Genomic DNA, 27,796 nt, shown 5'->3' on the forward strand with positions numbered 1-27,796 from the left:
AATGTAGTTTTGAGGGCTGTCTGTCTGTCATGTGACCTATTCTATCCTGCTAGCTGGACTCCGGTGTACACAGACAGATCTTATGTATTTAGCTTCACAATGCTCATTAAATTTTAGAACCACCAACTTTTCTTGTAAGTTCTGTCTGCACACAATTAACTGCAATCACATTAAAATCAGCATACCAACAGTAGAATACCACTTAAAGAAATTTGGTTTGAAACACCTTCAGTAAGATCTAGCTTGTTGAAAACTGTGGCTTCATGGGTTGATTCAAACATAGCTTCAAAAACAAATGAAACCAATGGTTGAGTCTTATTTTTAAATTACATAAATCTATCGGGACAAAAAAAATCCTGTTGAAGTTAATATATGCAAAAACAGTGCAAAGAGCAAAAACCTCACGTTATACTGGAATTCAGACGGTCTTAATATTTAACTTTAAGATATACACAAAAAGATCCCCTTTTCAGCACAGCTAACTATTTAAGGAGCACAACAGCAGACCATTTCAAAGGATAAAGGCAAAATCTCTAGATTTTCTCAGTGCAGTCATGTAGGGAATCTGATGTATGAAGACAGGTGGGATATACCTTCAGAATGAGTTGTTTGAGGAAGAGAAGCATGAACGCCCGTAGAGAGATGATCTCTTTCTGGGTCGGCCTCGGCCCATCTGTGGTTTTAAAAAGAAAAAAAAAAGAATGAAGCAAGGATAAGAAAGAAAAGCAGATATTATCTTTCTTCTGCTGTCTATTTTTAAGTCTTGTTTCTGAGTTTTCTTTGAGCATGTGAGAAAATTGACAACCTGAAGGCTCTAAAACCTTGGGTGTATAAGCTTAGGTTTTAACTGATTTCAACAGCAACATAGTAGTTTATATATATATATATATAGTTATTTTTTGATAAAAGAGAGGATTTTGTAGAATTGCAATGAACTCAACAAGCTGGAAAGGAAAGGTTCATCTGCAATATTCCTTCCAAATGTATCCATCATTTCCTGCTGCGTCTAAACTCAGTCTCCCAAGTAACCTTGGCCGCAACATGGGGTCCAGGCTGCCAGCTTAAGGTCACCTTATTCACAAATTGCCATCAAACAGGACAGCAACACATTATAACAGCACTGAATTCCTCTGACAACTTGAAATCACTTTGGCATTCTGACAATAACCTCATATTGTAATTTATTTCCCATCTCTTTATAATATATCCACCAAAATTAACAATATCTGATGAATTTTGTGACCAGGAGTATACATCTTGTGAAAATTGAGAGGAATCTCAGGATACATTGATTTATCACCATGTCAGAGATCTGTTTGGCACAATAATCTATTTTTTATATTAGATTTTATTTAAAATTCCCTGGTTTTTAGCCAGGCCTGTTTTTATGTGCACAGAGTTAATAAGCTGCAGCTACAGCCAGATCAATAAAACCCAAGAGTATTCATTAGGACACAACAGAAATCGCAATACATATAATGCACTGACCTTGTTCTGCTAGCAGAACTCCTGCTGTTACGTTAAAGGTTTGTCAAAGTTTCAGTTGTGTTAACCCATTTGTTGTTTATCCCGTGCAAAAAGCAAAGCACTTGGACAGAGAAGATCCTCTGCCACTACGACGCTATTATATAGCACCAGCAGGGTTAAATACAATAACAAGAGGAAGTTCAGAGAAAATTGGTCACTTTGCCCAATGTTCCCCCCTCTTCTTCCCTGCACTGATAAACTCCAACCTCTGCCTTGGCTGAACACATGTTTATTTGAAATGGGAACCGATATAATGGCAGCAGACACCTGACCATCCTGCTACTTCAGCCAGTCAATGTAATCAATGATGAGGCTCCCTGAGGAAGGGGGAGGAAGGTAAGTGCCTCTGCATCCCGACACTGATTAATAGCAGGAGAGAGGAAACTCCACCGAAGGAATAGAGCTGAACATAAAAGGAATGATAAGAACATTATTACCACAGCCACCACATCTAAGTTATTCACAACCAATTATGCTCACCATGGCCCTTGTTTCTCATTCACAGACTGCTTTAATTCCTGCGTCCCAAAGGCACAAGAAGAATGAGTTTATTGAAAAACAATTTATGTCCATGTGATTATTGCTGGAATTTTATTGCAGCTTATGAATGATAATAAAGTCAAGACAATAACATGCGTCCGTTATAGTTGTACAAACCTTTCCACATAAAAAGGATTTATTACAGAATACCTCCCTGTGTCCTTGGTAACAGAAATCCTTGTTTTTACATTTGAAGCAGCATTAGCAGGTATTCGGCTGGAGTGTAATGGTACATGCATTTTGTTGACAGTTGTGGGTATGAGCGTTTTAGTCATATTGTGATAATGTACAGAAAAAAACTCTAGTGCTATTTTAAATCTGCTCACATCCAGGCCATTTATGAGAGGAATTTTACATTCAGGCATTCAACTTTTAAGCATTAGCATATGAAGTGACAAAACAAAACAAAAAATAAAATCAAAGAGCACAGACACTTCTAGACACCCACCATTTTCACTGCAGTCTAATATTTGTGAACATTCCCCTAGTAAACTATAGTCATGGTGGACAAAGAAAGATGTATCAAAGAGAGGCTTTAGTTTTTTTGCCTCATTAACAGTCACTAACAATTCAGATGAGTCCTAAAGCATAATAAGCACTATACTACTCTTGTCAGCAGTGGACTGCCATACTTTCTTGTTGAAAACACAATTTTTAAAACACATCCTGCATGTAACTGAGAGACGTTATGGAGTTCTCATGAGCAAATTCTAGGCTCAAACATTGAAGTTTGAGTGTCTCTGTGCCCTAAAGGTCAACCATTTGGAAAATAGGGCCTAACAACCCCCGCAAAAGTCTGGTCTCTATTTCCTTCCTCTGCAATTCTGCTTTGATTCTAATCTCACTTCACAGCACAATCTGGGCATTCTCCTATTGACTTGGATTCTCCTGGTAGATCTTCAGCCAATCAGCGAATAGAAGGAGAAGTTGTGAATAATGATGTCATTTTTCTAAACTGTTGTAGAATTATAGTCTGTCATTAGTTTTGGCAATGGCAAAACTAAAGAGAAGGAAGTGAACAGAGCCGTTTTGTTCTCCTTTCACCACACAAACTTGCCCATTTGGACTTTGTAATGGACCACAGAACATGACATGATGAATGTTTTGTTTTCTGAAGAGAAATAGTTATTCTTTCCAATGGTGGTGTTTTTTAGATCTGCACAGTGAAGGAGGCTCCATTATCTAAGAACCCAAAACGTCTAAAGTCCATTATCTCTGTTAATGATCTGTCATTAAATGAGAGACAAAACAAGCTTGAACTGGACATGCTGACTGGCCAAGAAGCTTTGCTGCCCACCTCATTATACACCATTTGGTAAAAAATGAAGCCAGCACAGAGACTGAATAGATAAGAGAGGAAAAAGCTAATATGTTGGCTGTGGATTCAAGTCTAAGAGAAACTGAGCATCTGCCCGACAGCTGGGACAGATTCTGTACTATAACTGAATGATACATGGCTTTAATATGAGAGCACTCTCTCTTAAGACCTGTAAAAACACAAGAAACTAAAGAGGATTTGACTTGAGATAAAGAACATGTAGCTAGTGAGATCTGTTTTAAATGTTCTCTCTGTGTCCCATAACTCAATACTTCATTATCTGCTTGGTTCTCTTCTTTTTTTTTTTTTTACTTTTGTGTTTGTTTGGTCATTCCTCTGTTCAGAAGGACAGAGAGAAAAAGTGAAAGGCCCAGGCAAGCAAAGACAAATGAATCCAGGCAGCCTGAGACTAATGTACACCATGAATGTGATCCATTTTAAGATGCATCCCCAGCTGTAGTTCATTTCGCCTTCCTTTAAAATCAGAGGTGTAATTTGTCTTCTATTGAAAGGTCTTCATTTGGAGAAGAGAAAAGGGAGCTTAATGGACATTTGTGATTAACAAATGGGTAGCATAATTTGGGATGGGCAAATGTTTACATGTCTTTGGAATTAAAAAGAAAATCAGACAAATACCGGTAAGTGTTGTCAACTTTTAATTCAATAGGGATATACTTTCTTACACAAACTTTTACAACTTCTTACCTTGTTCTGAGTTTTATTTCAATGCATGCATATTGCTGACAAAATACCCTCACTGATGTATTCAGTCATTTATACCAATATAATAAACCCTGGCCCATTACTCATGGATCAAAACAATCCAGAGGTCTTACTCTATCTCTAGGCTTTACACACATGAATGATTTTCACTCATAATATTTAATAATGATAAAAGCAAGGAATCTGCAACATAATATTGGAACATAATATTGGAAAAGACAAGCAATTTATTTTTTTAAAGCATACTTCCTTCTATTTTACCAATGTTGATTTGGTAAAATAGTCCAATTTGACTGTGACTTATGCACACGTTATTAATACACACACTGATAACGTACAATCTTCTGAATAATGCATCCTGTCCAGTTTTTCTATAAAGCATTAGTTTTTTTTCTATTTTACAAATCATTCTTGGATATCATACAGCATAAGTGACAGTGGTGCACTATCATCAGTGATGCACAAGTAAATGAGATAGAGTGGAACTGAATCATTTCCCTTGATCAGCTCTGATCTTAGATACAAATTCTAAAAAACCACAACAATCACCATGTATTTTTTTCAACAAAACAATTTTTGCTGTAATTAAAATGGATGAAGATTAGAGGAATATACTGATATATAAATGCTAGTGGTCATGTGATTCCTTTGTGTTGTGTTGACTTAAAACTACCGCCTATATCAGCAAAATAGTACTTCACTGTTGAAAAAAATAAAATAAAATCTCAACCTGTCAAAATTGAAAAACTGGTTGATGCTTCTCCACACTGAAAACAATTCAGTAGGTTAAACATCTGATTGGAGAGATGAGAAGTAAAGATGAAGGCCCAGTGGAATCCGCAAGTCAAACTAACCTCTTGTAAACTAAGCTTAGGAATAATACAACTATCAGAAGGCAATTCATTATGATCCCATTACAAAAAATCAGAAGAAGAATGAAGTTCATAAAAGGATCTGCAATATTCTCCCAGTACCTACACTCTGGGATTCATTTATCTATCTGTGGTATTAATACAAATGAAAATTACCTGTAGGAACAATTGAAGCAGAGGCATAGAAAAAAAAAATCTCTTTTGAATTAACTGACCTTTGATTGTGTGAAGAGTATTACATCAATGCTGTCAAGCTCCAACCTTCAGCACGTAAATTTTATTGGGCCTTGGTGCAGCATAAAGTGGGGTCTCGAAACCAATATAAAACAGCCCCTATATTAGAAAGCAGGTAGTTTCTGAAAAGAATAATGGATAGCAAAAAGGAAATGACAGTTCAAGGACACTTTCTTTTCCTTTACAGCCCGCTTGGTGATGTGCTGTTTCACAGACTTAGTGTGCCAGTCAGTAGACTGGGCCACGTTTCATAGACTTAACACCCACAGCAAGCACCTTACCGGGATGACAATAGATGATATAGTGTGTCTACCTAAACTGCCATCTCTTGGCCACAGTCCCAACAGCTGACAGACAAACCTTTCTGTGTGGAGACGAGTCATTTAAAAAGTGGTGGAGCTGCTTCAATTTCTGTCGTCACTTTGATAACAGGGTTGTAATTGCATACAATACTAGTAGTTAGTGGTTCACTCCCAGCGATTTCCTTACTAAAATTCCAAGGGTATTTTGGATTTATCCCGAGATAGATGAGAAGCCTACAACAACCCGTAAAAAAAATCTAATTATGGTTATTGCAAAAATAAAAAAAGAAACTCAACATCCAGATGAATAAAAATTAAATATGCTCACCTAATCCCTTTGGAGTGATGCCACTACTGTCTGTGGGATTGGAGGCCCAGTAATAGTATTTCAGCATATGCATGAGCTGAAGGACTGTACCAACCCGACGGATTGTGTTGTAGATGGTAGCTGTGCCAATGAACTCAGCAGAAAGGTATGTATATAATGAAAGCTGAACCTGGAATGAGAAAAACATATATATATTCATATTACCAACAGGACAGTGAAATAATTATTAAAGGCACATAACAGCTTCATCAATTAAACAAGGAGTGGAAAATAACAGGTGATAAAAAACCCCAAAGTGGAAGCAGAGCTAAGAGATAAACCTGAAGTCAAAGTGCATAGTGAATCTAAAACATGGACTTTTAAATGGAAGTGGAAAAGTACATTTCAATTCATGTTTTTGATGAGAACAGTCAGTCAAATTCTTTGCCATCAATGTCGGCGACTGCCTTTGCAGTCTTGGTTTTTATGTACCCAACATTTTCAGACATTTCCTACCTGCATTGACAACCGATGATTTAGAGCACTTTTCTGTTATTTATTGCTGTCTACTGCAATGAAATGTAGTTATGCTATTCTGAAAACAAGCTTTTCCTTGCTCAGAAAAAATTGACAACATTGGAGTTTAGGGCCATTACTGGTATGATTTCAAATAATTTTACCTATAGGAAAGATACTCCAAAGAAACACCATATCTAGGTTAGTTCCTAAATTCCCCTATGAGTGGCAGAGTATGCAAAACTTTAGCTGTTTTATATGCTGTGTGACATTTTAAAACACAAACTTCAGAAAGGTGCCCTTACAAAAAGGAAGGACACTTGTGATTATTCTTTTGTTGCAACAAAGCTTCTTTGTAAAAAATGTTACAATAAACTTCTCCATCAACTCTCCTGAATGCTATTTCCAAAAGTTTCCACATCCTTCCTATAGTCGGCCTTATTACAGCTACGAACAACATGGAGTTGAGATTTTATGGACTGGTGCCAGCAGAGCAATCTGTAGATTAATTTCATGGCTGTTTAGCTTTTTGTACATTTGACATAACTGTGCAATATATGCTATCTTAGTTTTTTATTATTATTACAAATTTGGAGTTGTAACTGTGTGCTTCCCACTTGCTTGTTTCTTTGCTTCTGATACACTGTGTTCCCCAACTGTGGGTTGATGATATTCTACTCCATTCAATGTTCAGGCTGAACGGCTGGGATTAAAATAGCTATATTAGTTAATACAAAAAGATAATTTTCTGAAAAATAATAAACTGGGAAATAACCAAAACAATATGCAGTGGATTTCTAGCCAGGAAAAAAATTCTCCCATTACAAACTTTCACCTTCAGTCCAGGGTCCATCCAAAAAGCCCTTCTTTCTCTTTATCTTGGCCATTTTCAGAACAGATTTCAACCCACTTTTTGTCTGATTTGGCCCTGGTTCTTATACTGGAAATGAGGAGAAAAAAAAAAAAAAAAGAAAACTACCCCGGAAAATCATTCTAGTTCCTAAAAGATTCCTGGAGTGGAAATTTATCTTTACATAAAGAGAAAGAAATGCAGTCATAAAATACAATTTATTCACAAGGTAATGCCAGGAGTCCCCTGCTTTAATGCAAGTCACACAGCTTGCAGAATGCTATAAGTTGGTAGCAGAAAGGGACAGGTAAATGAATTTTACCACTTTGGCCACCTAGAAGAGTTCACCCGAGCAGTTGACCTCAAAGATGCTCAAAGTGCTCAAACTCCTTTCATAAAGTGCTCAAACTCCTTTGATTACCAAGCTGTTTCTCTCATTTTTTCATCCATCCTTTCTGATCACTCCATTTTGAAGTGTCACTGGCATGCCTCTGGGCAGTTTGGTATTTCTTTCATACTTCTATTTATATATATGTGTGCTGCCTACCAATAATAATAATTAAAAAAAAAAACACCATTTGCCACACACACGCTACTTCTTTAGTACGTCTGATTCCATTTTATGGGTAATTATTTAAATGTAGGATTGGAAAAACTCCAAAACGTTTAAAAAAAAATTATTTGAGACCAGTGAAATTGGAGCATAACTGCAACATTTCAATGTTCTATGCAATTTAAAAATGTGTCGCACCAGAACAAAGCACTTTGAAGTGTCGTCCAATTTAGGTCACCATTTTGAGAGAAATGTACACAACTTATAATTGGAAAAAAAACATACATCCATCCATTCATTTTCTGTACACCCTTGTCCCTTAGAGGGGTCGGGAGGGTTCCTGGTGCCTATCTCAGCTAATGTTCTGAAGAGGCGGGGTTCACCCTGGACAGGTCGCCAGTCTGTCGCAGGGCGGAAAAGAAAAGAAAAAACAAAAAAACATTCTTCCTCATGCTGCAAATTGCCGTAACACCTTTTGTTGTGTTAGTTGTGAACTTGGTTTAATAGCTTTCATTTATATACTGAGAACAAGTTCCAGTTAGTTTTTACTTGTTCTTTTGTTCCTTCATTTATTCTCATTTGCAGACGTACGTATTTCACCACTAGTTTTACCTGCTGCCAGCGAAAGCTCCTCTTTATTGTCATGAAGAAAATGTCTGCTTGACATCTTGCTTCCACGAAAGAAGCAGGATTTGAAAAAATTTGTCTTCACATTTTTACAAAGGCAGTAGTGACAGTCAAGTTTGAATTTCTGGTTGCTCATCCTGTTATTTGCGGTAGCTCACCTTGGCTGGGGTAGAGATCCAAATGGCAGCATTAAACAGGATGTGATCACACAGCTGTTTCAGCAGTGGAGCTCCATGTGGCAGACCGTCGAGATACTTTGCAAAGGAGAGGAACTGCTCTAAAACAGCCCTGCTGATGTGTGCACGAGAAGACTGAAAAAACAGAGCCACAAAATCACAATTAAAAACACATTCATGATGGCATTTTAATATGGTCACTGCATTTCGAAAATCTATTTAGTTGTAAATTAACATTCTAATAAAATTGACCTATTTGACCATTGTAGTTGACCTGGAAACGAATTAAACGCATAATATACAATATAATGTCTAAGATTGCACATGCTGAATTTTCTCTTTAATGCACTGGTAACAGTTAACCCATTTACTGGAAGAAAAGGCATTCCAAGGTTTAAAAATAGCCAGTTCGTCTTAAATTTTCCATCATACCATTTTCACAATTTAAAGTTGTTTTGAAGAGAAGGCAGAGAAAATGTCAGAGTGACCAGAGTTTTCTCCAGCTGTGTGGAGCAAAAGGTCTCCCCCGCCCTCACCTGATGCTGCACACTACTAATCACCTGGCTGTAAGAAGGTTTTTCCCTTTCTTACAAGAAAGACAAATTCACCTAAAAGAATGACAAACGTTTTTTTGTCTTGGACTCAAGTTTACCATACTGTGAGACTCTCATACAGACTCACACCTGGTAGAACACAGAATTTATCAATGCTTTTGGGGTAAATTATGGAGGTTTTTTTTGTCACAATATAAATAAATAAAAAAATCTGGTCTGAAGTCTTAAAAACTGCAGTATCAATTCATCATTATAACATTGGTGAGAAATTGATCTACTTAACTAATTTATCTCATTATTATATAATAAAACAAAATAAGGATAAACATTGAACCCTCGCTATAACGCGGTTCACCTTTCACAACCTCGCTGCTTTGCGGAGTTCTTTGTGCAGTTTTTTTTTTTCTACAACAACTACCGATAACTATGTTCTTCTCTCAAAAAAACACACCTGCACCACAGGCTTCAGAAGAAAAAGACACTAGAGAGCGGAGTGAGGCCACAGCGTCACAGTCAGAGGAACAGTGAAATACGCCAGTCACAGTTTGTCTCAATTTGTCCTACTGTACTTTGTATTGATGACTAAAATGTTTATTTTGCTGTAGTTATTTGTAAGAAAGTGTTATATTTGTAAATAAAAAATGCTTAGGCCTGAAAATAGTTTTTGTTCTTTGTTTTCAATGTAGAGTATTTAACTATGCTGTATAATAATTGTAAGAAATAAAGGTAACTACTTCACAGATTTCGCCTATCAAGGGTTCTTTTTGGAATCTAACCCCCGTGAAAAACGAGGGTTCACTGAAATGGACACTTTTACAGGCAATTCTGCATGTGACAAGTGCCATTACAACTCACGCCTGGTGCTTATTGTCATTCTAGGTGGGGACTTTGTGAAAGGAGGGAAGAAAGAAAATGAAGGCCAAAGGAGGAGGGAAGTTGTGGCATAAACAGATCATGAACAGATGGTGCGATATGTGAAAGTGTGAAACCTGGCAGCAGGAGGGAAGGAAGAAAAAAACGGCAGCTCTCAGGTGCCGGCTATGCCTGGCTGTTAGTTTACAGCATCTGAAGCCAGCAGACAGTCGAGTCACTGAGTGACAAAGTGGAGTCATATCTCAGTGCTCTGAAAGAGACAGCACTCTGGGGATGCCGGCTGCTAGATCTGAATCACAAAATGGGTAAATAAAGACTGATGCAGAAAGTGGGGGACATGTTCCTCTGTTCGGTTCAAAGAAACGTACAGGACTTTGCCACAGGCAATGGAAGATTAGACTACTGACAGGGCTTTGAGAGTACAGACAAAACACTGTGCACCTTGATAGAACAAGACGCAGACAAGACACAGCGTACCTGGACAATGAGAGATAGCAAATGGGGTGCTGACTGGAAACTCGCAGACAGGTCTACATGAAATCGCATATCGTTCAAACATTTTAATGAAACCAAATGTGCAAAAAGAGATTTTTAAAGCTGATGCAAGACTTTTTAAATTGGAACTTAATCTGAATTCATGGAAAACAGAGGACCTCAATAAATAAGGAATGCAATGTAAAGGTTACAGTAATTCAACTCAAAAAGTGAAACCTGCATATATTTAAAGCGCTTCACGTTGTCCAATATTTGTTAATTTTGACTTATTCTTTAACTGTTTAAATCAAGTTTTCTTTTTTAATCTACATAAGATTCTTTAATGTACATATTTTTACTAAAAAGAGTAATAATTTAAAGCTATGTCTATAAGTATTCAAACCTTTTGCTGTTACACAGAGATATAAAATACATCTTTTAAGTTTATTTCCTTGTTACTTCGTGACTTGCTTTGTAACTTCTGAGAAAATAATTTTCTCAGAAGTTTCAACATTACATTTTGAGTAAACGTGGACTTCCTAGTAGAAAGGAAGTCCATGCAAAGAAAGCACTTGTTACTTTTCATCCAATTTTGGATGAATTGTTGCATCAATGCATTTAAGATGAAGACAATCAAAATTTGGATCTCTTGCTAAAGCTAGATTAGCAATCAAGCATTGCATCAAGATTGCAATTATTGCTTCACAATAGTTGCAATCAAGTTAGTGGCTCTTTCTATAGTGTGTGCACACTTTTCTTCCACACGTTTTCCTTCCACTTAACTTTCCAGTGCTATGTTTGGATGTGGCACCTTAGACAACTTTTTTGTTTTACTCCTCTAATGAGAGTCAAAGGCTGTTTAGGAGACAACTGTCAAATCAGCAGTCTGACGCATTACTCTGTGGCTCGTCCAAAAATCTAATTAGTCTAATATTCGAATTTCATGAGGACGATCATTTTGAATTTTAATCAGTTGTAAATCTTAATAACCAAAATTAAAAGTAATTCAAACCTCGAAATTTCTCTATTTGTTAAAGTCTGCCCATTACACAAGTTCCACTTTTTCAATTGAATGGTGGAGATAAATTCCCTTTTCATTAACATTTTAATGTAATGATATAGACACTTAAGGGGTTTGTCGGTGAAACTGTGATGATATTGGCTCCATACCTTCTCTAGCAGGTACCCAATTACTAAAAAGCCCTTTCCTCCCAGCATCTGCTCCTGCATGGCCACAGAACTCTTCAGCAGCTCAACCAAAAAGGCTAGGAGAGTGGCACTGCAAAAAAAAGGACAAAAAAAAAGAAGAAAAACTGAAAACTCACCGGCTTTCACAAGACTTCTTAGCAGGAATCAAATCTAACAGTCACATAGAAAATTAGATTGTTGTGGTAGTTCCATTTGCATTGCTGTGGTGGTAAAAATAGCAAAAGGATAATAAATTAACTCTTGCAGCCCACGAAGACAGTGCAGCCAAGGGAAAACAACAAGGTCATTTTCAGAGGATGTCAGCAATCAGCTGGGGAATCAAGCTCAGCCTTTTATCCCTCTTAAATTCAGAAAAGAAAGTTTTTTTTTTTTTTGAGTACTCTAGGGAGCAAGGAGTGGTCTTTGAGGTGAACTCTAACAGATTGTGTGTGTGTGTTCATACAGGAGTGGGGGTTCAAAGGACCAAGGCATTGCAATGAAGAAAATGTTTCTTTGTTGTACAGCTTTTCTGCTGAAGCCTTTTGGCTGAAAGACAGTGGTGCTCGGTGACACTTCTTAATCGGCTTTCCCGCACGTCCTCCAATGGTTTCCACTCCAGCTCAACAAAAACAAGGCCGCAATCACCCCTGCACAGACTTGCCCATATAGTGTGCACACAGTATGCATGCTCATCCAGTCTGATGTATATCTTGTATGTTGGTGCATAGTCCCTTTTTCTCCATTAATTCACCTTCACTATTACAGACAAAGTAAAGTAAAAATAGAAATGTGTGACAATCAACTTTGTGCTTCCTTGGTTCCGATAATTAACAAGTAACCAGCTTTCTTCCAGTGTGGTAGAACACAGCTGACTGATGTGTTTTCACTCCTGCTTTGCATTCAGGTTGGCAACAAGAAGTATCATAGAAAATTAATAAAAGAATATTTTAAAAATCACTATCTGTGCATGATGTTGGGAGCAGCAAACCCTCAGGCCAAATAGGAAGTTAATTGCTGAAAAAGCTTTGAACTCCAATGCCCAGCAGGCTTTAGAGGGACCAAGTCTTAAAGCAATGACAAACTGCCGTGTTTGGTAGGGGTGCACACTGTGAACCAAAGAGGAGTGCATGCTGGCGAGAGGAGAACAGGGACGGAGAGCAGAGCGGAGTGGAGTCTGTGGAGGCAGAGAGCTTTGGGGATCAGGGATTTGTGCTCCTATGTGGCCATTCCTGCATCCATCCATGTCATTAAACTGTTGCAGTATTAAAGCAGAGCTAAGAATTCAAACTGCACACAACCGCAAAGCTTTGGGAAGACAAGCTCAGGATAAGAGGAATGAGAGTAGAGATAATAATGAAAAATGGACTACAGCTTTATAAACACTATTACAGGATTCAGGCTAATAAAACTTCTTTAACAGATTACTTGGTCAATTGCCTCGTTTTATAGGTTCTGAGAGCAATATTTGTTGTGTGCTATGCATTATATGACTTCTCTTTTTCATACATCTAAGCATAACAACTTACTGGTTAGATATAGGAAAGGTTACTTTTTTAGTGAAAACAAAGACTTTCAACATTAATGCAACATCTTGCCAGCATGAAATCAAGAACATCTTAAATTCTAACTGTACACTGATCAAGGACAACAGTATATGAATGATCATATCAGACATTAATGCTGACTATAAGGTTTTGCAAACCAGCCAGGAAGCCCTTAAAGGTCAGAATTTTAAGCCTAAATGGGGCTCATCATCTGCTGCATTGCAATAAGTCTAACAGCTACGTAATGCTATCTTGGAGGGACATATTTAAATATTTTTCTTACAAATCAACATGCATAAAATACTCCTAGTCCTACTTTAATCAATTTAATAATTTAGAGGCAAATAAATTATTGCAGCTATTTTCCCTTGTAAAGACCCAGAAATGAGCTGTTCAGACTCAGACAGCTGAACAAACTATTCCGAAAAGAACACTGGATCCAAAGAGTGAAACCTAGTCCCATTAACAGATCCAACCTGCTATAGTGTCATGTATTTAATATCTATTGCATCAAACATGGTTGTGCTCTGCATGGTAACAACATATTAACCTACCAGACTGTAGTTTCCACCTGGCTGTCCTTCGACTGATGAAAGTCCAACTGAGCAAAAAGTGGAAAGAGTACCTGGATACCACCAACAGAGTGGATGGCACTGTGGATGGAGTGTGTAACTGTAGCTTTCACATCCTGTGAGGATAAAAGTAAAACAGAAACAAATACTGTGTTTGGTATAATATCTGCAAATAGACAAAGTCAGAATTTAAAAAAAATGAAAATAATGTTCATGTTGACTGAGAAAAAAAGAAAAATAAATAAACATAAAAGAATTTCTCATTGCCTGAGGTGGTGTGTACAGATTAAGAGTAATGCATTTGACCTGAAGCATAAGGGCGTGCGGTGAGTGCACAAAGATAGAGGCGTTTTCACGAGGGGAGGACTCCAGGCAAAGCTGTGCGTCGGTGGCCTTGGCGTTATAGGTGAAGGCGATGGAGCCTGCCAATTTACCGTCGTACAACACCTGCTTGTGATGCTCTGCTAAGTGGATATCACTCTCTGACTTGAACTTAAACGTACTCTGGAAAAGAAAAAGAAAAAAAAAACTAGAGCAAATCAGGGAATTAGGAGATAAAAGGAAACATGGGACAAAATGCAAAGTTATTTTCTGCACAAGCCCCTTATCGCTTTCTCTATGGTGCTATCTTAATTATAACTTGATGAAAAAAATTATTTGAGAATGAACTGATTAAAGTTGTGCGAAAAAGGCAACATTTTGAAAATGCAATTTCTACACTGATTAGAACTGTCTTTTTTAATTTTTGTCAGTCTTTATTAGTCTAATCAGCTATAAAATACAACACAATTTACCATTTCAGTGATGCAAACCATTCTTGGCACAATTAACTGGAAAACAGCGAAATAGCATAAAGAAGCTGTGTAAGGTGCAACATTTCATTACTTCACCTTAATGTCATTATCTTCTGCAAAAAAAGTTGAATGTTATCTCACTTGTATATCTTCTAAAAACACATTATACCGATTACATTAACATGTATTTTACAAAAACAGAGTACTTTTTTGCTCTTTTAATATTGGCTCTCTTTCCCTTTTTTCTCCCTGGAGGAACATCACTTGGTGCTCTGCAACTTCTACAACAGAGAGAAATGATGAGGAGGAACACAGCCTGACCAAATACTAGATTAAGGTTCCTTTGAAATCTTAAATGATTATTCACTTGTTTTAATTTAACTAGACAATTTATGCCAAACTTTTCTTGAATAGTATCCAACATTGTGAATTCTCCTGTGCTCACACTCTGAAATGGCTACCAACTGAACATGTGACCATTTTCACTCTCCTAGTTATAGGATGGGTTATTTAGGGTCTTAAATATATCTGTGCAAAAGAAGTAAATTAAAGGTTATCAGATATGATTTGAAACACAATCAAATAAAACTTGGCAGTATGCAATTAAGTTTTGAATTACTGTCATTTCACAACCTGGCAATCAGAGGGAAAACTACAAAAGTTAAATCAAGTCATTTGTCCTTTTTAGAGAAAAATACTTTTTTCCCCATCAAACTTCTGGTTAATTTATGCTGCCACTTTTAAATGTCCCTACAGTACAAGGGGGGAGATTTCCCTTTTTTAATATTTCAGATTTGCCCATTGCCTTATTACCTTCTGCTGCCTCAAGACACTTTGATCGCCCCATGAAAGCACAAGTCCAACTAGTTAATGGTTCAATAGGAAATTTTATATAATTAACATAACAAATTGCTCATCAATGACAGAGTAGTCTTAATTTACTCAATCAATTATTTGTTGACAGATGAGCTAAAATAATCTGTCAAAGAATGGACTATGCCTAATATTTAAATCAATTCCTCTAATCTGTAGAGCTGAATTATTAATGAATGCGAGAAATGTTTTCCATCTTTTTCAGAATTATGGGCAGCAAGCATGTGCTGATAAGAGAGAGATAGAGCTCTGCGGCGAGGAAACAACCATATGGTCCCAGAAGATTTGTAGAAAAAGCTTCTCAGAGCATCCTGCACCTGCCTAAAATGCATCAAAATCTGTTATTTTTAGTTGAAGTAAAAACATAAAGAGGGCTACTGGCTGAGACTGTTAGTACTTCAATAGAGGTCCATTTCCCCAGGATTCTAACCATGGGTGGTACTTTGATTTGGCATGAACTATACAAAGTAAACAACAAAAACTAATCACCTGCCACCTTGAGCTAATAAAAAGAAACACCTACGCATATTTTGGAAACGCCATGTATAAAACAGAAGTAGGCACTTAAGCAAGAACAATTGCAGTGACTAGTTATTACCTCTGAAGTCGGAGCGTGGATCTGAAAACCCACTTTAAGCATGCCTGAGAGTCAAACCTGAAAACCAGCGGGAGATTCTAATGGGCATGTTCAGAGATAAACTAAATTCTGTGCGTTTTATGCATGCTAAATGAATCCGCTTTTCAACATCGGTTGAACAGTTCTTTGCGTTTATATAATTTGATGAAACATGAATCACGAGAAATGCAAATAACAGTTTGATACTGCAGCTGTGTTCAGTGAAAAGTTAATTAGTCTTAGGAATAAAAGCTAACTAGTTACTAGCAAAAGACTTTAGAATGATTCATTTGCTATTTGTACTATTTCAAACAAAGTTGTTGTTCATTTAATGTGTATTAATGTGAAACATCTACTTGCATTAATGTATCAATAGATGCCATCACCTAGCACTACATCCCTGCACATATTTCTCCAGTAAAGAACATCAGAGAGAGGAAGGATGAACTACTACTTCTGCTACACCACTTCTTACTTTGTTTTTAAAAAAATACATATACATATTCTCCTCCTTTGCTATGATCAAGTCCACACCTCAACTATTATGCATCTCATTATGTGGTCTCTAACATCCTTGGGTAGTTTTTTACTCATGGAGCCCAAGTAACCAAAAATAACAAGCTCCAGTGCCTCCACTTCTGTGCGGGCACTGCCGCAGTGTGAAAATAAAGATCGCATGGGTTTTGACTATAAAACCTTGTGCCATGACAGCATCATTCCGCAGACCAGCCAGTCATATAAAAGAATTAGGGCACAGTTCTCCCTTTCGCTCTGGGAGCAAAAGGCCATCCCTGAGCAAGGGCGAGCACTTGAAAAGGTTCAGAACCCGAGTGTAACAAGAACTTTAAAAAAAATGATGCGTTCAGTACTGCAATGTATATTCAAAAAGACATCATTACCAGTCCCAGTGTAGGTGGCTTAATGAACTCCCTAATTAGGAATAAGACAATACAATTACTCCCATACCAGCAAAAACTAGGTCAATACTTGCAGTTGTAAAGTGTTTTAGGCTCTTTAGATGTAAGTAGATTCAGCCTCCCACAGAACCATTAGAGACGCATCAGATCAGTATCATAATCACTTAACAGTAAAGCAAATTGAGATGTAAACATAGAAACTAAAGCAAAATAAACAAGATTCAGCTTCCAGAACAGGAACTCCTGCAAAGGATAGTAAACCTGCTCAGTCAGATTCATTTAAAGATATATTTTTTTCTGTATTGATTATTCTTTGTTTTTAACTTCTAGTGTCATGGCTGTTCTGTATCTGCACTAGGGTTATAGATTACACCTTCCGATCCGTTGCCTACACTGACGTTGCATTTCATTTTCCTGAAAGGAGAAACAGGGCTGTGCAAGTCGGTCTCTTCTAGGGCACTTTGTGGTGCATTCTCCAGAGCAGCGCTGGCACAAATTCAGAGGGCTAATCTGCCTATTGTAGCCCACGTATGGCAACAGAGATAGAGGGTAAGGACAGAAATAACCAAGTGCATCATTTGAAAACATGTAAAGTCATGGCTTAATTGCTTTGATGAGTCCAATCAATGATTAATACTTAGAGTGCAGTAAATCTGCCAGTAGAAACTTATGATGGATTGAGAACTTACAAGTAAAACTTTCTTTTAAAGTGTTGATATTTATTTTTATTGCACCATGTAGATCAGCAGTGTCAAACTCTTTGGGGTATATTAAAAATCTAAATGTTCTTTAAGGGTCAGTTGTGCTGTCTGCTTGTGTTTCTAAATTAAATATTGAACATATTTTCACACTAATCAGTATCTCCAAGATTTTGCAATCAAGCTCACAGATTTTGTGGTGCTAATTTAGAAATATTTGTAATAAATCTTTATGATAGTTATGATAATGTATGAGGATTAATGTGACATCCAGTAAGGCAGAGGCAGAAGTCATTTGAACCCAATGTTTTTGACCCATTTTGAGAAAACATTGCAGAAAAATCAGAAGAAATGTGGGAATTTGTTAATTTTGTGTGAATTTTGTAGATTTGTGAAAAACTGGAGGGATTTATTGATGTAATTTGGAGTCTAGAGTGCCACATAAAATGCTACAGCGGGCTAGATTTGGTTGATGAAAAAATACACTAAGAAAACTGAAGCCACATATTGTAAGAAATATTTTTCAGCATGCTTTTGTCAATTTTAGTACATATATTCTCAACATTTTCTTGTTAAATTATCAGTACATTTCTCAGGATGTTCTACATCCTTGGAACAAATGCAAAAACACACCCGCAATTGCTCATAATGAAATGCACAGAAGTCTTCCAGGTCAAAATCAAGTCCAGGAAGCGGAATTTTGAAAAGAACTTGTAGATTATTTTGCAGACAGGTTTTTGAGCTTCATGGCCACAAATCATAACATGCAAGAAAATGGTGACCCACTGAAGCAATAATCCATATGTTCAGAAAAGCTAAAGAAGTTACAGTTGCATCCAAAGCACTGTATAAGCAAATTAAAGTGTGTCAAAGATCAGACACAGATGAAGTAAGCAGAGATTTGAAAAAAATAAATACTCCCACATCAGTGCAAAGGTTTCTTTCAAAAGACCGAGCCAAACGGTGGACGTACAGCAATAAATGTGTGCTGTAATCTCCTGCATTAACGCATATCCCTGCAGCTTTTAATTAAAACAGGAAGGATTCCTGACAGCTGGACAACTTCCTAATTATAGCAACCCCCTAGGCTAGATTTATTATATTCTCCATTACTTATCAGAGCTCCATCACTTACAGGTAAATTTCTTTATGAAAAGAAAATTACCTGAAATGAATTGTTCAAAATTCTTTAATGAATTTTGCCTCATTCTCTCTGTAGTAATAGTGTGTAGTTCAAACACTGCTTGGTTTTGCATTATTTGGCTGAAAGTCACATTTTTTGAAAAAACAAACAACAAAAACAAAACTACCGTATACATCTTTGAAACTAGATTTCACCAACTCAACTCTTAATAGACAACATTTTTAGGAACTTCCTGATTTTTTCCATCAAAGGATTCACGTTTAAATCATCTGTGCAAACTTTGTATTGATTTCACAAATAAATGTAACATTTTCATATAAACGATACAAAGGGGAAATGTAGTGCAGGTTTCTTCATTCAGGAAGCTGTTTTAAATAGACTAGGAAAAAAAAGGATGATCCCATTAATGAAAGGAAAGCCTACATACCTATAATCCTATTTTGAAAATCTATAAAATGAATTAAAGAACATTGTTTTTGCTAAAGAGCCTTTTTTTTGCTTTTATAACATGATGATAATTTCAGCATCTAAAAAATTCCCTCTGATATAAACTGTGTGAGACATCATGTGTTTGGAGATGGTTTTGCAGTGTCTTTCATTGACCTTTTATCACATAGTGCAAGTATTGAGTATAAAGAACCACATTTCTCCAAATATCAGGGGTAAAGATGAGAGTATAAAGAGAAGAAGTAAACTGAACAACCTTGGCAGACATTTAAAAACAAATAAAACAACATTGAATTATACATCATATTAAAGAAGCTAAAACTGTCAGTGTAAAAAATATTTGCAGCTCCTTTTACGGCAAGTCAAAGTTTCTCTATTCACATTCATGATTTGATGCTTTTTAGGCAGCATTGCTGCAGCTGATACAAGTTGGCTCAGGACTCAGTCCCTTTACTGGGTTCCTGCAGCTTTCCCCCAGCGTGCCATGCTATTATTCCCAAGGAATAGGTAATTTATGCAGCCGTTTATCTGGCAGGAAAAGCAGGACATAAGGCAAGGAACTACGGGGCAGCGCTTCTCATTGATTACACAAATGGATGGATGATTCAGACTGCTTATATGTAATCTAATTTAGTCACCCACAAGCACATACCTTATAGCTTGGTCCTAGCTGATGAATTGCAAAAATCTGTGCCGGATTGAGAGCTTCACTGAATACATAGACAGCTCCTAGCTGCCCACAGAACACTCTGTTTGCATCGGCTGTTTCTGAAGACCCGAGGAAGCACTTATCATAGCTCTGAAAGAAGGAAATGTAAAGGAAAGGGCATTTAGGAAAATTTTCTAATGGTTTATTACATAAAGAAAAAAAATTGTAGCAATTTAGGAAAAAAAAAAAAACAGCAACCACATTATTGATCACAGCAAAGTGCAAAATATGTAGACTATTTTACAATTAGGATTTATGTCTTTACTATAGCCAATTTCCTTTGTTTCATCTTAAAATGTATAACCAGCAAAACTTTCAACATTCCATCAAAATGAAACCACTGAAACTAGTTTTTCTTTTCTGTAGAAATAAGTGAAAGGTAACACAAATTCTACATAGATACAAGTGCAAAGACTGCATTTAAAGAATAAGTGCAACAAATTTAGAAATACGGGTGAAACACAAATTAGTCCAGATGACAACTTCAGATTTGTGGAATATTCAAATAATTAAAGCCTAGTACCCATGGCATACATAGTAAAATGTCTAGAAAACTATTTAAAAAAATTAGAAAGAAAAATCCTGAATTTAGCCCTCCATTACTCGGTTTAAATTGCTTTATTACCAGCACATTAAAAACATCATGCTTAACGGAATAATTATGACATTGATTTTTTCCACTCAAATGAAAAAGATCAGAGATCTCCAATAAGTGGAGAAAATATTTCTTGAACTGAAAAGTGTGAATGCATACTGATAAGTTTAAAACACACATTTCAACAAAACACTTCACTCCTTCTTTTGCAAAATATAATACATTTTTAAACCAATCTGAAAAATAATACTTGCATTACTGCAGGTTCTTTGGGGCCTTCATGTTTAAAAATCCATCTCCAACATTAAAATCTGCCTAATTACATGATAACTGGATGGAAAGTAGACCATCTCATCTTGCTAAGGGACTTAAAATCAGCTTTTCATAATGAGAATGACTGGAAATGCAAAACGTAAGTCCCTGTCAACAATGTGTTAAAATGTGTTACAAGTAAAGAATACTTACATCATTTGTATTGACGTGCCATGCCATGTCCCCATAAGAAACGAGCTGTCCGTTTACATAGCATCTGATTTCACTGTTCCTCCAGCGGCTGTAGATGTGAACTATGCTGATCATATACCACTGGAGGTGAAGAGTGAGTCAGATTGAAAGGAAATGAGATTCAGATGTGTTCATTTTCAAAAACCACATCAATCTTTCTCATTTTTCCTTTGCACATTTGAAATAATACAGCAGAGAGGGATCCTTAGACTCCATCTTTAGGAAAGAAACTACAGGCTGACTCTGAACCTTGATTTCTTTAGGCGTGAGCCATTACTTTAGCTTTGCATAGAGCTCTACAGTATATTAAATTGCTGTTATTGGGGAAATGTCGGTATGCAGAATATTGCAATTACAAAAGACTGCTTGGATGTCAAGGGATGTTTGTTAATACTCTGAATGCAAATGCCCAGTTGAATAGACTTTCACTGACATGATGACACAAACATGCTGAAGATTTCAGATGAGAAATGTTTGAATTTTAAGCGGCAAGAAATTTGTGCTGAAGAAAAACAAGAGGAAAAATGAGAAAAACGTGAATTAATCACACATTTCAATTTTGAAAATTGTGATCGCAATGTTCAACAATATGTTGCCTTCTTCCGCCAAATACCATGCAGTTCTAATTAAAAATAAATAAATAAATACTCTGGATGCTTAGAATGTGAAAAATATTTATTTGTTTTGAAAAAAAAACAATAAAGATAAGATTAATATATGAGCTCCACAATTTAGGTGTGAATGAAAACAAAATTCAGTAGATATTGATTTTTGAATAATTGTATTTTATACTTAGGGATTGTTTGCTTCTTCACTCTAAAAGACTTTCTTTGTACTACATCCTAAGAAAACCTAAAATGTACCCCCTTACTGCATTAGAAGTGAATAGATGGTAAAAGCAAGCAACTCTTTTGTGATCCAGAGACAATTATTTATTGGTTCGACTGAAGAAAGGAGCTGTCCACGCATAAAGGTGAAATTGTGTCAAAGAAGATTCATGGTTGAGCAGAAAAGTGAAGGTTGTCTGGAGATCAGTTAGAAACGCATATATTCACTAATGTCTAAATCCAAAAATCAATTAAAAAGTTAATTAGTTAATTTGAATTTATTTGAGCAGTTTCAACAATACAATACCTACACTGTGACTCCTGGAATGAGGCCAATAGCTTTCGTCGAGTGTTATGTGAAGCCTCTAGTTGTTTCACATGTGTCAGGTGAGTTTTTATGGTGCACAGGGACAGCAACACCACCGAAAGACACCAAAATAAATTAGGCTTCATTCTCTAATCCACAGTTGCATGTTTTATGTCAAACCAAACAGAGAGGTTTCTTACCAAAAAGCTCAATTCTTGTTTTTTCTGACCAAAGAACTCATTTGCAATTAATGTCTCAGGAGGGTTTTACCATGTTTATTCATTTTGTTCACTCATTCTTTGTCTTTATTTTGTTTTTTTGACAAATGAGCAGACATACAGGATGCATAGAGATATACAGTGGATATAGTAGGACACAAAACATTTCCTGGAATGAGGCAAATAGCCTCATTTCCATTGTCATCTCTTCCAAACTTGGTTGGCATGTACTTACTAGTACCATGGAAGATTTATATTCAGCAGTTTAGTTCATTTTTCGTCAAAATTTCTTCAGATTCTCTCAAAACATGCAACAGTGGACAGGGATATTTCTTTTTTTGTGGGAGGTGGATAATTTAATCAAATTTTTAGTTGAAAACAGTGTTTATTATTCTATCAAGAATAAATGCACCCAAATTAAAGGTTGGATTTATTTATTTATTTTTCACTGTGAAACTTTGCTACTGCAATAAAGAATGTATTTATTTCAAAGTTAATACTCAAATAAGCATCAAAACCAACATACCTTCCTGGGCTGAAAGTCATACTTCACACAGTGCTGGAAGCCTTTGCCTTTAGACTTCAACGATGTCACAATCAAACAATTCCCGACAAAATGCGCAGAATAGCCGATGCCTTTGCTGGTGCGAAAGCTGCAAGAAATCATTTCAAAACTTATTTTATGCTCAAAAATCATTTTAATCCAATTTAAACCATCTAAAATCTAAGCGGACGTTTGGACAAAATTATGTAAGTTACACCTTTTGTCATTCACTGTGTTCTTTTTGTCAAAATGTGCATTAGAGTGTACAGTTACGTTTTGAGACCTACTAGACTGTTGTCTATTTGAAATCAAGCACACAGCAAACAATAGTTGACATCTAGTATTAGAACCGTTTTAAAATGGAAGAATTTCTAAGAATTTCTGAGGGCTATTTGGGTGTTCTGCTAAAACCATATTATGATTATTTTAAAATGTGACCGTGTGTCACTTCCTGGAGTTAAATTGTGATTTTTGTGTACTTTGAAGTATGCATAAAAATGCCAGGGTTTACTATACAGTGTTAAGTATATACATAAACAGTTAATCCAAAAAGAGAGCAATTTGAAAAAGAAACACAGAGGCAATTCTTAAGCTTTTTAGGAGAACTGATATAAAGCTAAAAACAAACATCAGAAAAGATAAATGAAATTAAGATTTATTCAAATGTTGCATGCATCTGAATTATGTGATAATTATGGTTGTAGGAATATTTTGTCTAATCTTTTCAATCAAACATCACCAGATGATTTGACTGGAAATACAAACTGCATATAAAAACAAACAGTGCACAGGCAACTCTGCAGATGCAAACAGATTCCTTTTGCACATCTTTTATTCTGCTGGCACATGCTAAATTTACTTTTGCAGTCTTAAGGCCTAAAGCTGTTATGCTGGGCTCAAATACCCATTGTAATGATCAAGAAACAAAGAAACATCCTCAAAGGCATGCAAATACAGCTGTGTTTCATACATAAGGACATATGGATCTCCACACCTTTCTATAACAGAACTCTGAAACTCTGCTGGAGAAGCTCGGTCCGCCTCTAAAGATGCAATTATTTCTTTGGTTATTTACAAGCCTGCTGCTGAGCTGCAAGGCACTCAGAGCAATGCATAAACAGGATTAGCTTGGCAGATCTATCTCTTTTGTGACTGTCAGTGTAGAATAGAAGGCACATATGAAAAACTTTGCTAGTGCAGTGCTCCATGTCTTCTTCCCTTTTTCATTTGCCATATCAGAGAAACAGAGATCTACTAAGGCGAAGAGTTTATTTCAGTAAAACACTTAGCTCCCCAAACACCGATGACAGCCAAAAGGTGATGAGGACCAAAGTGACTATTATCTCTGCCTAATCAGTCTTCCCTGTCAGACAGTTGAATCTTTCCGCCTTTTCTGTCCACTCTGATTCTTTTACTCGCCAGCATAAATTACACTATTTGACTTTAATGAAAGGCTCTTCTACAAACAAAGAGAAAGAGCCAGACAGTGCAGCAATTTTGGATCATTGATTTTTCCAATAATTACCTAAATCTTCAGCAGAAGCTGGTATGGGAGCGCTTTGTGGCAATTATTCACATCTAAATGATTACCTCCTCAGTGTCTCTAAGCCCTCAGTAATCCAGCTGTAGTACTTCATTTCTATATCAGAATTTGTGGCATTATCTGGGAAAAACAATGCTATTTTCCTAAAGACATTATAAAAATGTTGTACATGTGCATGTGACAAATAACGTCTAAAACTATTTTTACCTTGAAATACAATATTCAGTCATAAACTGGTTAGATTAGATAATCAGTGTTAGCATCAGACAGAAAAAGGCTTTGTCAATAAAGCTGCTGTTAGCTTCATAAGCCTCTGCAGGAGGAAATACAACAGCAAAATTATTGAGGTGAAATAAAAAGCACAAGTGTGTGTTGGTGTGTTCTTACCAGTAGAGATATGGTTTGTCCTTGTCTACATTGATATTATTCAGAGGATCCATTCTGAACCAAGTGTTGAATGTAAACCCGCTCTGATAAGGCCACTTAGCAATGGGAGGTAAAGCAATTGCCTAGAAGAAACATGATAAAAAAACATCATGAAGTAGCCAGGAAAGATATTTAAAGTCCTTTGATGTTCCTCCATACCAAGCTATTCAAAATATATATTTTCCAACAGTAACACTCTAGAATGACTTGGGTAAATATAAATAAGCCTCTGCAGGAGAAAATACAAAAGTATTGAGGCACTTTAAAATAAAACAAAGTGTCAAATGTCAAATCCAGGTGTAAAAAAAAAATACACAAAAGAAGCGGTATGATGGTAAGAACACATTGTTCAAGTAATTTTTTTTTTCAGAAAATAACTTGTCAATTTGAAAAATAGAGAATGACCTCACCAGTGCTGTAGACATAATTTAATTAAATTATTCAGATGTTTAGTGCAATTTAAATTCAATTGTAAATCATTAATCCCAGAGGGAAATTGTAAGAATGAATACATACTGTAGCCAAGTTTTAGTCTGTTAAAAATAACTGCAGCACTGAAACTTGACTAAAAAACTGCTAATCTTTCCGATTTTCAGGAGTGTCATAAAACAGATTCTTAATATTTTAATCTACTTATTTTTTTAAGTCAAACACAAAAGCATAAAGCAAGAGAAATCAAATATTTAATATTCAACTTTCTCACAGTTTAACAGATAGTTCCATTGCTGCCATATTTAGCTTATAAACATTGAGCCACAATAATATCTCTGCACACCCTAGGTTGATAAAATACTTTTAACAAACATTTTTCAAAAGACGACATGTAATGAAATTATATAATAATGATGCTTACTGCTGCGCTGCGACCAGGAAAGTTGAAGAAGATGTCCGGACCATGTCTCTGCGGCATCTGATTTAACACTGACAGCATTTTGATTGCATGCTTTGGCTGTATGTGTGTCAAAAGAGAGAATTATTGGGACAGATTATACCAGACAACAGGAAACAAACCCTTCAGTTGTCGTGTCACTTACCCAAAGGCCACCTTCTCCTCGGAGCATGCTGAAGAGTAACTTCAGTTCCTTCACTGTGATGCTGTAGCTGGCCAATACACCCAACATATCCACCAGTAAGTCTGGCAAAAGACATTGGAAGCAGACACACAAACAAAAGGAAAATCATCAAAAATGCAGTTGAATTTTATAGATACAACTAATCCACCTTGGACAGGAGATCCTCAAGGGGACTAATGCTGCTCATCCTGAGATATGGCTCTTCTTTAATTCACTGTTAGACTTTGTCAATGAAATTAAATTACATAAAACACAAAACCTATTAGTAAAAATCACACACAGCGCCTGTATCAATGTGATAAACTCTCTGATTAAAAGTTAAACTAACATTGCAGGGGAAGTCTAGTTTTATTTCAGATCTTAAACACGTTTCAACTAACACAAAAAAGCAATTTCCATTCATTTCACAGAGGATCAAGAAAGTATGGACAGCTCTTCCCTTTTTCCACATTTTGATACGTTACAGTCCAATTGTATTAAATTAGTCTCTTCTACACACAAATACCCCATTATGACGATGTGGACAATTTGGGAGGAAATCTTTGCTAATTTGATATAAACAGAAAACCAATAAATCACATGCTGCTCCACATTTGGCAGCAATTACGGCGTCAAGTCTTTTTGAATATGATGCCACAAGTTTAGCACATATATCTTTAGGCCATTATTCTTTGCAGTACTTCTCCAGCTCCATAAAGTTGGATGGGAGAGATCTGTGCAGCGTCATTTTCAGATCTCTCCAGAGATGTTCAATTGGATTCAAGTCTGGACTCTGGCTTGGTCACTCCAGGACAATTACAGAGTGGTTCTGAAGCCGCTCCATTGAGATCTTGACCATGGACTTTGGGTAATTTTTCTGCTGAACTGTTGCCCCATTGTGAGCTTCTCTTGAACCTCAGAATCCCAATTCTGAGGTTCTCATAGCCTGCTGCACATAGCAGCATTCATCTTTCCCTCTATTATGACTAATCTGCCACTTCCTGCTGACATCACCTAAGCATGATGCTGCCACTACCATGTTTCACCTCAGGAATGGTATTGACCTTGTGATGAGCCATGTCTGGTTTCTTCCAAACACGACGCCTGGAATTCAAACCAGAGAGTTCTTGACTGCATGACTAAAGCCCTTCTCCCCTGTTGCTCCATTTAGATGGCTGGCCAGGTCTAGGAAGAGTCTTGCTGCTTCCAAATGTTATTTATTTACCAATGATGGAGGCCACTGACCTCACTGGGACATCTGAAGCAGCAGAAATATTTCTACCTCAAGACACTCTCTGAGATCATCAGACAATTCCTTTGATTTCATGCTTTGTGAATGACCTCTGACTTGTACGGTCAACTGTATATAGACAGGTGTGTGTCCTTTCAAATTGAGTCCAATCAACTAAATTTAAAACAGGTGAACTCAATGTAGCCAGTAGAAACATCTCAAGGATGATCATTGGAAACAACTCAATTCTGAGATTCATTGTAAAGGGCTCTAGAGGTAAATGACTGAGTGCACTGAGGATAGGAGCCAGGTAGAGGCAATAAAAAGACACACAAAAAGCCTTTCATGTGAGTAAAATCTTTGTTTTTCCAAGGTTATGAAAACTTTACCCCATAAATCTAAGCTTTATTTTTCCATTGTCAAAAAAGCAAACATTATGTTCCTGTCATGAAGTTTGTACACATAAGTACATTTTCATCCTGGTAAAATGAAAATTTACCAGGATGCTTATTTGTGCAAATGCTAAGACAGCCCCATCCTGACTAACTTGTCATTTCTGCATCTGTCCAATTGTTACATTTTTCTTAAAAATCAACTGCCA

The 27,796-nt window shown here is 36.5% G+C and overlaps 1 protein-coding gene across 4 annotated transcripts in view; it reads right to left on the reverse strand.

Annotated features, from left to right (window-relative positions):
* The window catches only part of nbeab (neurobeachin b), a 210,987-nt gene that overhangs the window by 134,255 nt on the left and 48,936 nt on the right, over positions 1–27,796 (reverse strand). For all 4 annotated transcript variants that reach the window (XM_044120829.1, XM_044120830.1, XM_044120828.1 and 1 more), the window contains exons 3-14: positions 25,947–26,047; positions 25,766–25,861; positions 24,874–24,995; positions 22,926–23,052; positions 21,009–21,128; positions 19,892–20,038; positions 14,057–14,254; positions 13,733–13,866; positions 11,617–11,725; positions 8,528–8,680; positions 5,845–6,013; positions 594–673 (exon numbers count right to left, since the gene is read on the reverse strand). In XM_044120829.1, coding sequence (XP_043976764.1) covers positions 594–673; positions 5,845–6,013; positions 8,528–8,680; positions 11,617–11,725; positions 13,733–13,866; positions 14,057–14,254; positions 19,892–20,038; positions 21,009–21,128; positions 22,926–23,052; positions 24,874–24,995; positions 25,766–25,861; positions 25,947–26,047 — 1,556 coding nt within the window. The remainder of the gene's footprint in view (positions 1–593; positions 674–5,844; positions 6,014–8,527; positions 8,681–11,616; positions 11,726–13,732; positions 13,867–14,056; positions 14,255–19,891; positions 20,039–21,008; positions 21,129–22,925; positions 23,053–24,873; positions 24,996–25,765; positions 25,862–25,946; positions 26,048–27,796) is intronic.

The sequence above is a fragment of the Gambusia affinis genome, linkage group LG06 (assembly GCF_019740435.1).
Source record: "Gambusia affinis linkage group LG06, SWU_Gaff_1.0, whole genome shotgun sequence".
In the NCBI taxonomy this organism is placed as follows: Eukaryota; Metazoa; Chordata; class Actinopteri; order Cyprinodontiformes; family Poeciliidae; genus Gambusia; species Gambusia affinis.